The following is a 13153-nucleotide window of genomic DNA, read 5'->3' on the forward strand; positions in this document are numbered from 1 at the left end:
GTAGCTCAGGGACCTGCTCTTGTCAATGAAGAAAGAGATCAAATAGATTGTTCATGTTGCAAACTTATTAAGATAGGACTCACAATAATGGTGACAGGCTCTTGGCATTTGGTTAGATTTGAATAATTCATGTCCTTGTGATATGAATCTATGTGTATAAGTGCTGTTAAATTCCAAAATTTTCTACAGCAATGGGAAATAGCCATTACAATGAGGGGTGGGCTTCAAATTTTTTAGCAAAGGGCTCTCTGCCCTAATGACTGGCTGGGTGGGCGTAGCTGGGTGGTCATGTGACTGGGTAGGTGTGGCCAACTCAACGTTGCTTCTTTGCCCTAATTACCTAAAAAAAGATATATACCAAAAAGTTGTTTATTGTTTTGTGCATTTAATACTTAAAAAAAAGACAGGGTGAAACCAGGCTTAATAGCAGTGACTGTGAGAGTCTTGAAGTGTTAGTGGAGTTTCTGGTGAGTTACGTGATTCTTATTATTTGGAAATTAATCCCCTCGGAGGCTAATGGCTATGTTACTTGATTTTCTCAATGGCTCTCCCTCACAAGCGCTGAGGATTGTTTATCTAGCTTGTAACACTTTTATAAGGTGTGAAATGCTCTTGGCTGAACGCCCAGAAGTTCAATTAAGCCTATTAAGAGCTTTCCCTTGCTGCTTGTCTTTCTGAGGTTATTGGGGGCTCTCTGAGCCCCGCAGTGTCTTAGCTAGGACTCTCGAGCCCCTGCGAACCCCCAGCAGCCAACCCCATTACATTGCAATGAAAGGTATTAATACTCTACAGGTGGAAGTTATTTTAAATTTTATGTCATATAGTATGCCTTTTTTAATTGTGAGGCTTCTGACATGAATAAACAAATGACATCTACAGGTGGGATGCCCAAATGTTTTTGCATTAAGGGTTGTACTTTTGAGGATAAACTTCCTCAAACAGATGAGGCCAAAACAACCTCCATATTTAACTCATACGCACACCTACATACACTCACTCACACTGTAGTTCTATATATTTAATAATTTTCTACTTTGGTGCATTAAAAATTGCTTGGCAAGTTTTTTTGAGGGCCAGAGCTGCTCTTAGAAGACTTTCACATGCCTGAAGAAGCTGATTATTTCAAGCATTTTGTTACAAAAAACTGGATCACTTTCTCAGAGGGTTGACTTGGGAAATACCTCTGCATAATTTCTGTAATATCACAAAGGACTTTATAGCAGTAAAAATATGTGATTTGTTGTTTCCTATAAGCAAATCACTAAAAGGTCAAACAACTTTAAGGTTACAGTACAAGTTGGTTTTTCTCCATGACTGTGAACACAGATTGGTCAAACATGCATATATAAACCACAAAATTTATCTAGTAGGGAAATTTAATGAGAAGACATTATTTGGCACCTGCTGTTTGTAACGACTTTAGTAAGGAGTGCAGCTTTGTATTGTGTATATAAAATATTGGTTGTGGTAAAGAAGCAAGTAATCACTATCAGAAATGTAACTCTCAAAGAAACATTATATTTGAAGCTAGAAACAGAATGGTTAAAGTTCTGAACTTTTTAAAATAAGCATAAAATTACGAACATTTTACAATATATAGGAAGATATGTATCTACAATAGCAGGGTTTACTGATTTAAGAAATTAAGAAAAGTTGATATTCTTTACTTGCATTAAACTAAGTGTACTAAATGAAGTATGTTCAACTCCATTTCTTTTCCTCTTCCAGCTGTTCTTTTTTACATTATTTTATCTTAATTTTCTGTCGTACCACAAGTGATTACAGTCAGAAGCATGACAACTGAAAATCCCATTTAAGAAGCAGGAGCAGATATGAAGACTATTTTCCTATGCTGAAGAAATGCACTGTGCATGAATGCCAGCTTATAAAATTCAGTTTGATAAGAGTAGTAACTTATGTGTCAGATATTAATTACTGTAAGGAGAGCTATCCTTCAGAAGCATTCAGACAAAAATTCTGGAAAGTGAAGCAGCTTTTTTCCACCTTCTCAGAAATTAAGCATGATTTAAAATATGCACTCATATATTATATTGCTGATTGTTAAATGTAAGTATTGGGTTTTTTGTTTTTAATTTTAATTTATTGCCAGTAACTATTAAATGTTGTGAAACAGCTATATTTGAACTACTAAAACTTCGTTAGTTATTCACGTTCAGTACATTATATAGAATACTACATGTGAAGTACATTCTTTGGATTGCCTTACAGGTCTTTAAATTAATTGTTAGTTGTAATTTAACTTTAATAAGACTTTATTGTGATTTACTTCTTTTATACTTGGCCATATTTTTTGTCTAGATGGAAGAAGATCTGGGTAAAGAAACTCTGAACTTCTAATAGAGACTGTATGCATTGGAAATCAAATATTTCATAAAACCTTTAGCTATAAAAATAGATGTCATTTTAATTTTTCATATAATAATCAATAGCTTGAATTAAACGGGTTTAATTCTCCCAGATTATAATTCCTAGCAAGTGTTAATATTGCAACAGAAAATATGTCTGGATAATATGAACAAATACTCCTGATCAGACATTATACAGTGCAAAGTTAAATACAATACAAAGTTTATTAAAAATAGGTTGCAAGTGAAATACAGTAGAAATGGGAAACCACAGCAGTTCTTATGTTGTTTTCTCCATAATGCACCAACTTATGAAAAGCATTTTTATTCATATTCACATGGCTTGAATGCCCAATAAGCAGGGGTGGACAACTATGGCAGCTTTATGACCTGTAGACTTCAACTCCCAGAATTCCTGGCTCAGGAATTCTGGGAGTTGAAATCCACGGGTTGTAAAGTTGCCTGCCCCTGCCGAATAGTGTTCAAATCCACTCCACAGTAAGTAATATTTCTTTTCTTAAATTCTAGCAGCAATAGTATTCCAGCCACAGAATATCTAGTGTTCTTAAGATAAATTGGGGGACACCTCCTTTTTCCCTGAATAACAGACATAACAAGCATGCGATCCTTCATTAACACTTTCAACCAATTTAATCTCCTACTTCATATTTAACAGGTGAACATTAAAAGAACACTTTCAAATAAGAAACCTGAACTATGTAAAAAAAATATTTACACTCCAATTTTATCATTAACTTGCATTTATTTTTTTTATCATACAACTCTTATTAAAAGTGATTTCTAAGGCAGTAAAGTCTACCCTCTGCATTTGGAAGTGTGCATAATTCCCTAAATATATATTTATAAGAGAACATATTATACAGAAAAATCATCTAAAACCCAATTAAGGACTTTTATCAAATAGAAAATTTGTTTAGAATCACAATATATTGTTTTAAGCATCACACAATGCAAAAACAAACTAAGATGAGGTCTTTATTCTTAACATCAGCTATACATGTAGCTGAAAGATCAGTGGGTGAAACAGATTTCAACTATTTAAAAATTAAATAATCCTGCAACATAGTGTGTAAAATAGCTTGAACTGCCAACATCTTCTACAATATAAACAAAAAGAACAATAGCAAACTAGAGGTACCTTGACCAGCACTTTTCTATACGAATGTTTGATGACCATGCCATCAGAATATTGCCAGGTTCCCTCAAAGGAAATTCTTACTGAAAGGCAATTTTTCTTTCCTTTTGCAGCCACAAATAACCACATTTCCCCTGCGTGTAGTGCTTAATTGCCTGCTACTGATAATTGACATCTTTAGTCTATTTGTGAATATTTCACTTTGGTTTTATCTTGGCTACAATGGAGCTACCACTTGAAGTTTATTCCATATTGCTAAAGTGTGAAATTTCAGAATAGCTTTAAAACAATACATACGCATACACGCACACGCACCACCAGACCCAGTGTCCAATATTACTTATTTTAAAACTCTTATCAATGCTTCAAAACTCAAGTTTTAGAAGTGATTAATACTTCAGTGTAAGAGAGAAGACAGTGGGAAAAATAGGATGCATATCTTGTTACATTGCTGGACTGCCATCAAAACAAGTCAAGTATTTAATGTCCAAAATCTAGATGTACATAGAATGATCTATGTGGCTTAGTATGGACATGATAATGGAGCCCTTTTACTTCTAATAATCAAGTGTGTTTATAGCAAAGGTTTATAGAAATTGGACTCCTAATACTAGTGTTCACTATTATGATACTAATCTGAAAGACTAGCTCCCAAGATCTCTTAAAATTTTATATTACCTTACACTTGTATCAGATCTACAGTGCAACAAGCCGTGGTAGTTAGGCAGTTCAAGCTACAGCCACTCTTTCTGCTTAACAGATGTTTACATGTTTTGTAAAAGACTAGGAAGCAACAATTCCAGACAGTTCCAAAAGCAGCTAAAGGACAATGATGTGGAAAAGGACATGACACTTGATTTATTTAATTAAAATATATTTTACAGTGCCTCAATTGTATAAACCACAAGCACTTGGCAAATAATTGATTTTCTTGCTATTGCAACATATAGTTTAGAAAGAAATAGTCCAGACGGAAAAAATATCTCATTTGATATGAGATGCTCCTCCTTGAACTGCCCCAACTCTAGTTCCATAGAGATTTTCTGATTATTTGATAAGGTGACAGTTATCCTACTTTGTATTTAATTCATTTTCCAATTCTGTTAATTTCCTAGATGCCTTTACTTTGTTAGACACATCTTGACCCTGGGAAAAGAGTCTTTGTCGCTCCCGGAAAGTCAAGTTCTCTGGTGCACCAGGTATATCTGTATCCTGACTGCAGGAAATATAAAAAATATTCAATGTTATAAAAATACATTATAAACGCAGCTATTCTGTTTTTCTAATTAGGCTTGGTCTACAACATTCACATCCTTTAAAAAAATCAGCTAGATTAATTACTAAACATTAAAAATTGACATATAATTAAATAACAATTTTTCATCATTACATTATTCATACTATTAGAGCATTTGTAGTGTATTGTATATAAGGTGGGTTAACATTTGAGATGACTCCAATGCCCTACTTCTGGATTTCTACATATGAACTACATAATGTCAAGATTACATATACTGACTTATATATGACATTTAGCTTCTTGCACAGTACAAGACCTATTTTCCTCTCATCACTTCTTTTTATGATTTAGGCTGGACTGAGATAGAATGACTTACCCAAAGTTACCCAGAAAGCTTCTAAAGTTAAAAAATGAATTAAAAGTTGATGTCCTAGTCCAACACTTTACCCAGGCCTAAACATTTTTATTGGATGCATTACTATGTTCAAAAATATTTTAGATCCTTAAAAACCTTTAATTACCTAAACATCAACCAGGAGTATATGTTAATATCTCACACCAATAAAGCAGCATTTAAAAGCAAACTTATTTCCATTTTACCTTTTCAATTTCTTCTCTCTTGAGTCTGAATAAGGTTCCTGTGAACCTGCAAGTGCTCCAGTAGATCCAGTGTAGTTTGAGCCTTTGTAAAAGGAAAGTAAAATAACAATAACTATTTTTTTTCTCAAAAGGTGCAGTGCTTTAAATGGATCTGACTCTATACTTTTAGGTCTAGTCTCCTATCACTTTCAGCTCCCTTATAAGAAAGGGAAAAATGATTGAAAACTGAAAATAATGGCAAATATTTCTATCATGACAACTTTTCATCATGGACAATATAAATGAAATCAAATATAAATGAAATAAATATCCAAACTTGGCAATTCTTGCATATACAAATTGCCAAAATTCCAGTGATTTAAATGAAATTTAAGCAGAGGGTTGTACTAGACCCTCTGCATGAATAATTGTAAAATAAGCTTTAGCCTTTCTGTTTATAAGACTAGATGAAAACATATTATAAGATATTAAGAATGTGCAGAATTTGAGAATATAGCCTTATGACAACTTTCCAATATATTCTTTCAACTGCAGAGTCCACAATGAATCTATAACTCTATAATGCCTATTTAGAAATTCTGTTTTTAAAATGTCTATTTTGTATACATTTTGCAGCACTGCACCTTTATACTTTGCTCTAGTATGAACAAACACAATTGCAAAAACAGCAAACCCTTTACACTACCAATAAATCTTCCCCAAAGGCCACAAGATTAAACACATCATTTGCATTTGAAATATCAACCCATTCCCCACATTTCATAGATTCTCACTTTTTAGTTTTTAAATACTGCATGTGTTTTTCTTGTAAGCCTTGTTCACAAAAGACATATCACACACTCCTTCCAGTAGTAGTCTTTATTCAGTTATTGAACTTAAATGTTTTATAGATTTCAGTAGTATAAAGCTGTATTTAATATCAGACTGGTGCCCAACAATTAGTTAAAGAGAACTTAATGCATGGGTATTTCTAAGAAATCCCAACTGAATTTAGTGAGATTATGAATTAAGTGAATTAAGTGTGAAATTGAATTTAATGAGGTAAACTTCTAGGGAAACACCAGGAATCTACTCAGAATATTAATATGGTGGTTAGAAATTAACTTTGCTTCATGCCCAATTTTGAGCTTATTGTCAGAATAGCAATAGCACTTAATATACTGCTTTATAGTGCTTTACAGCCCTCTCTAAGCAGTTTACAAAGTCAGCATATTGCTCCCAACAATTTTGGGTCCTCATTTTACCCACCTCGGAAGGATGGAAGGCTGAGTCAACCTTGAGCCTGGTGAGATTTGATTTGCCAAATTGCAGACAGACGGCTGTCAGCAGAGGTAGCCTGCAGTACTGCACTCTAACCACTGCACCACCGAGGCTCTGTGGATATTATCTTTTTTATGTTGAAAAGTTTATTTAAACATAGAAGCTCATCCACATTAGTATTAGTTATAGTTGCTCACATTTTATTCCCAGATTGAGGAGTGCCAGTCTTCTAAAGTAATCCCAACAATCTAATGGAAGGAGCTTAATTTTGCAGAAGCACGGTTTGCCATACATTCGTTTAAGGATAGCAACATGAGTGTTAATGAGATGAAGAGAGAAGCTGCATAGCGATTTTGTATTATGTGCAAAGAGCTTTTTACTTTAAGCAGACATCCTTCACAGAAGATTGAAAATTCAAATGGAATATGTGACCTATTTATAAACTTAAAAATATTAAAATAATTAAAGGGATGTTATAGACCGTATACGGAGGTCAGATGATACATTAAATTATATGGTATTTTTGAGTAACAACTCTTAGCTTGTTTATATATCTTAATAAAAATTATTAGGTACAGAAGCACAGAATCATAACTGTTAGGGACTTTGGGAATAATCTAGTACAACCCTCTGCCAAATGCAAGATGTGACAGATAACTATTTACTTTCTAGTTGAAGACCTCTGGCGAAGGTCTTCATGTAATAGCCTGTTCCACTAACTGACTGCTTATACAAATATACCTTGCATTTTTCCTACTTAAATTGGAGTTTTTAAAATTTCTGTTAAATTCCATTTACTCATTTCAGCAAAATGCTCAATTCTTTCTAGACCTTTTTTAATGTTCTCACTTATATCTAAAGCATTAGCTGCTTCTCATCGCTTTGTGTCATCATCAAATTTTCTAAAGAGTCTCCTCAGCAACCTCATCCAAGTCACTATTGAAAGTGTTGATCATGACAGGGCTCAAGACAGTGCCATACAAATATTTCCAAGCTGAAGTGGAGCAATTAATAAGCACTTCTGGGTGCAGTCATTCAGTTATGGGTTTATTTAACAGTGATGTTTATCACATTATACTGTTTTATAAATATATTATATAGCATTTCCAAAATATGAAGTAATGATTGGCAAAATTTATCTATAGGCAGGGTTCTCTTATGGCTGTCTGGGGAAACATTACATTTAGGAAGTGAATGATAATTCTGAAGTTTCTTATCTTAACTATAATAACAATAGCATTATTATCTGCTTTTACTAAAAGAACAATAGTCTGGTATGACCCACTTTAGATTACAGGCTTTTTCCATGATTCCTTGACTACCTTACTAATGCTCTACCTTCTTCCAAATATATGACTTTTACTTGTATCTTGTCAAAGCATAAACCAGCTACAACCTAAAGCTTTGTAATTCTTTGACATCAGAGTTCCAGTGGACCTACTTATGGCCAGTATTATTCAGTTACATATTTTATAATGAAGGGGAAAGAAGAAAGTGAGGAATGTAAATAGGATAAAGCAAAATAACATAATGGAGAGAACCTTACTTCAATATTGAGCAATGTATAGTAGAACCCTCATAAAAAGTATACTATATCTATCTGCTTTGTTTGCTTTTTCTAAAACATACACCCATTTCACTTCAAATGTAACTGTTGGTTTATATACTTTCAAAGCCTTTTGCACACTGTTTACATGGCAAGTAATAAGCAAAAAGCCCACTGCTTCCCACAGCGAATAAATATTATCGCAAGAAACATGTACCTCAGAAATGTGAAAGCACCATGGACCAATGAATAACAGTAATAAAAATGGTGAATGAAAGAGGTGTAGATCAAAGCCAAACCCAACAGTACTTTTAGTGGAATTTTGAGAATCATTTGCTTTCAATATATGAAAGTTAGAATTATAGAATTTGATAAAGAAATGGAAAGACCACAGGTTTAAAATAAAATTTATAGCAACAAATCAGATTGAGAGTTGGATCACCACGCCCAAGATTGTGATCAAGTAAGAAAGAATCACGAGAGTGATTTTGTTCAGTAGAGTACTTTAGTGGGAAATTTGTAGAGTTTTCAGAGAGATTGTACATTAAAATATTCCGTCTACCTTTTGTGTTGCTGGGATTGATGAAACTTGGCTTGTGTAATGGGGGAGGGGGTTGGCTCATTTTGTTAGCAGTACTGTTGGCATTGACAACGGAGGGCTGGCATGAGTTGGACAGACAGAAACCATCTGAGACTGGGCGTGGCTGGCGGGAGGGCTGCTGTGGCTTAGGGGGGACAGGAGGAAGGTCACCGCAAGACTTTCTTGTACTGGTGTACTTATTCTGACCTGTTGCTAGACAGGAGTCCTCCTCCTCCTCATCATTGTATGCAACAAACTTGGCAGTATAAATCGTATCAGGAGAGAGGACCTGAGTTTTGAGGTAAGAAGTGTTTCGTTGAGGTGGGGGAGGAGGAGCATTAGATGAAAGGGGTGGGGAGGGGAATTCATATTCCCGTGGAAGCGGAGGTCTGTACAGACCAGGCTCATCGGGCTCCAGCAATCGCCGTTCTGCTTCATCATGCTGGCGGCGCCTCTCTGCTTCCAAGCGATTATAATATTCTTCTTCCTGTCGCCTCTGTTGAGCCAAAGGGAATAAAAGGATGTCAGCAAATGTCAAATACCAAATGCATGCATGGAAATGTTCACATTAGAAAAGGTTTGGATAACTGTTTCTTTTATCAAGGAAGAAAGTCACACTTTCTGCTTTAAATACTGAACTTTGGGTGAAATTCACCCTCTCCAACTGCCTCTTGAGAGGCAGGAAATCCTATGAAACAGATTTTGAGTGCAGGAGGGATATTATAAATGCAATGCAGAAAGTGTTGCAAGGAGGAAGAACATAGTGAGTCTTAGGTCAGCTTTACAAGTAATTTTACTAAACATGCAGAGCAGAGATAATGACAGTCTTTTTGTTGTTGATGTTTTGCTTTCCTTAAATGGGATATAGGAGTTTATACAAAGACATACACCACTGAAGGAACACTCCTATAGACTAATTCCTAAACCTTGGCTTGACTTATACCATTGTTTTCCTTAAAAGAGGGCTAAGTATTTTTTTAAGCCATAAAACATATTTAAGATAGTGACCACTCTGAAAAAAACAAAGCTATGGTGTCCATGACAAGGCATAAGATGTCTATTTAACAGAATGATGAAGTTGCTTTCCATCACTACCTCTAAGGAAAAAAAAAAAAACCCACTTCCCAGCCCTGCTTACCTTTGCCTTTCTTGGTAGCCAGTGGTCTACTTCTATACAAAACACAAGTAACTCCTTTTTTTATTTTCAATCAATGTCACTTCCTCACTTTTCTTTTAAGTTAAAAGAATACTGGCAGGGAGTCTGAAGGATAGTGAAGTTCAGTATGCTGCCTAACCATAGTTTCATTCATTAATATTAAGCTTCCAATATTTATTCAAATATTTATCATTTGGAAAAAATGGATGAGATTTCAATCATTAAAATGGTATAACACAGTATCATATATGTCTTAAGTGGAAGGGACATGAAAAATTAAAATGGTGGTGGTGGGAAGATGAACTACAATTAATATTATATGCTAATATTTTACTTGGGATTCCTTCATGTTTAAAATTTTTCCTAACAACCAAAACATCTCATGATCAGACCACTGTCTATCCATTCCCCTTTTTGTTTAATGAATCCCACTTATTTAAACCCACTTAGTGTCATTGTCTAACTGGATATGGTTTCTTCTGAATTAAGTTCTTCATTTAATTCTTCTGAATTAAATCTGACAGATTTTTCTTTCTACCTTTTTTAAAAATAGGATTTCAAAACTTCTAATTTTATTCTTATTGCTTTAAAAATAATTTTACCCCTTTAGACTTACTTCCTGGAGGGGATTTCATTTTGATTTTTTTTTTCATTATACTTAATATCTGAGGTCCTTACATTTTTCTTGTACTTTCAGCTTCCTATATCTTTTTATTTTATTTGGATTTCATTTACTAGTTTATATACTGCCTGCTTCTCAAAGACTCTTGAAGAATAATGAAATATATTTTTCTTTTCCTTAAATTGCAAATCTACAAACAGGGTCAGCTTGCTTTTTATTTTAAGTAGTGTACAGAATTCAATACCGTACATGTTAAGAGCCATAAAACCCACTGTTGACAATTCTATTCCTAGCTTTGTTGAAACTTAGTAATATCAGTGGGTCAAACCAATTTAAGTGAAGAATGCAACATTATAGAAGATTAAGTGAAACCTTTTGCTCAGCCTCTCGCTTTGTCCGCTCCTCCTCTTGGCGACGGCGCTCTTCTTCTTGCCTGGCCCTATCTTCTGCTTCCCGTTTGCGCATTTCCTCCAATTGCTGCTGCCGTCTGCGCTCTTCATCCTGTAACTAATGAAGATTTATCTTGTGTTTTACCTCAGATCCTTTCGAAGACAGAAATAATATCTCATGAAGAAAATCCCCATTACTGTTCAAAAGAACCTTTTTTTAAAAAAAGAAGCTAATTAATAATTATTTCCTCTTGGGAATTTTCTTTGTATTTTGGGAAAAAAACTTATAAAGGAAATTTTCTCCTGAAGAAATGATATTCATCAGGAATGTACAACCTGTGGCCCATGGCCTGCATGAGGACCTGAATAGCTAGTAATGAGGCCCTACAAGATTGTAAATTTTAAACTTATTAACTATATATTTTATATGCAGCCAAGATAGTTCCTCTTCATTCAATGCAGCCCAGGCAAGCTAAAATATTGGACACCCATGCTATAGATTTTGTAGGTATTTCTGTTCTGAGACATTGTTTTTATAGTTCAAACTCTTATGTTTTACCAGTTCTTCTGGGAAGATGCACTAACTATGGTCAATGAGCTTCTATTCTTTTCCCACTAGATAACATTCCTCTGATCTTGACAGTAAACCCAACATATCAGTTATTTAAGCTGTCTATGATTTCTTTTTTCATATAGTAATGTTTTTTTACTGCAAAAGAGCATTTGGAATCTCTGTAAAATTGGAAAAGTAATGAAAATCCATGCTTTAAAGTGCAAATATTTAATCACATTAAATAAGGATCTCTAGCTATTTCAAATTATTAAACATCTTGTAGAAATCAAACATTTTCAGAAAAGTGTTCCTCAAAAAATGACTATCATCTCCTTTAAACACCTGTGAGAAGAAGTGTGACAAAAGAATAAAGGAGAACTACTGGACTCTGTCCCACACTTTTTAAAACAGCTAAAATTATATTGTAATTCCAAGCATTGCACCAAGTGGTGTTATTTTAAAGGGGGAAAAATCTAAATTAGTATTTTTTATAAAACGGAAGGAGGTAAAATCTTTAATTATAATTCCATTTGATAGGTTTCTTGTGTCATGATCAATTGCACTTTGAAATATATTGAGTTCAGTAAGTATGAATTACATACCAAAAACTCTTTACATTGTTGAATTGTAGTATCTATGGTTTTCAGTTTAATACTCAAAATTAGTTTTAAGAAAGAGAAACTGAATATTGCACCGAGTGATTTACTCAGATCTGATTCATTTAAAACCTCTGTCATAATAGATTAATAAAACTGATCAGTACAATACATCTTATTTTGATTTCAGTTAATAAAATAGCTAAAACATATCATGAAATTATAAAACTATTCATATATTTTGATGCTTTTAGTGTAACATACAGTTCTGCTCTTCCATCAGTGTAGGTAACAACAAGTGTGAAATATTTTTTGTAAAAATATTTTAAATCATCTAAGTTCAAAGGTTTAATCCTAAAGGTTTATTCCAAAAACTAAATCATTAAAACTAACTGTAAATACCAAATTATCAAAAGCTTGAATAAGAAGACAAATAATATATTGGAATGCTAAAATACATTAAAATATATGATGTAGGGAAGTTTTTTTTTTTAAAGCATGTGGAAATGAACAATGGAAACCCACCTGTACAAAATGTTTTCAATCTACTGATATATGTTAAATTGTTAATATATGGTTAACTATAGTAGTTCACAAGTAAAATATGCAAACAGAATACAACTTTAAAAGAAAAGTAGAAGAAAAAATTAGGAGCATTCCTCAAGCATTAGGTAAGTATCTTTTGCTTACCACTAATTTAATGTATTATTCCTTGCCCTGAAGCACTCTAAAGATAAACAAATATCCAATGCACATTGGATTATCAATAATTAAAAAGAAAAAGAAAAAAAGTATTAAGGAAAGGCATTAAAGAGAAAGAAATAAGAACATACCAAATCTAGAACAGAGATTGCTGGCAAAGCAGTCTGCTGCAGGTAATAAGAGAAGGAAAAAGAAAGATGCACAGTGAAAATAAGGATAAATTTAGATTGCACTATGCCAAAATCATTTTCTTTGTTACTACAGCTGAATAAAAATAAATGTCAGTGTGACAGTCTAATATTATGTTAGCAAATCTCTCAAAATAAATCAGGAAAGGAGATTTTTAAAAAATATTTTCTGTATACTCTGTTAATTCATTTATTTGTT

The 13153-nt window shown here is 33.6% G+C and overlaps 1 protein-coding gene across 39 annotated transcripts in view; it reads right to left on the reverse strand.

Annotated features, from left to right (window-relative positions):
- Positions 1-2572: 2572 nt before the first annotated feature.
- AFDN (afadin, adherens junction formation factor) overlaps positions 2573-13153 on the reverse strand; it is a 99277-nt gene continuing 88696 nt past the window's right edge. For 18 of the 39 annotated variants that reach the window (XM_087968681.1, XM_087968566.1, XM_087968674.1 and 15 more), the window contains 5 exons: positions 12898-12933; positions 10899-11033; positions 8731-9244; positions 5363-5444; positions 2573-4738 (listed from right to left, as the gene is read on the reverse strand). In XM_087968681.1, the coding sequence (XP_087824807.1) occupies positions 4594-4738; positions 5363-5444; positions 8731-9244; positions 10899-11033; positions 12898-12933 (912 nt within the window). In that variant the 3' untranslated portion in view covers positions 2573-4593. The remainder of the gene's footprint in view (positions 4739-5362; positions 5445-8730; positions 9245-10898; positions 11034-12897; positions 12934-13153) is intronic. The other 21 variants (XM_087968700.1, XM_087968691.1, XM_087968687.1 and 18 more) reach the window with 5 other exon arrangements.

The sequence above is a fragment of the Notechis scutatus genome, chromosome 1 (assembly GCF_049901735.1).
Source record: "Notechis scutatus isolate UNSWTSFEM ecotype Mainland chromosome 1, rNotScu1.2, whole genome shotgun sequence".
NCBI classification, from domain to species: Eukaryota; Metazoa; Chordata; class Lepidosauria; order Squamata; family Elapidae; genus Notechis; species Notechis scutatus.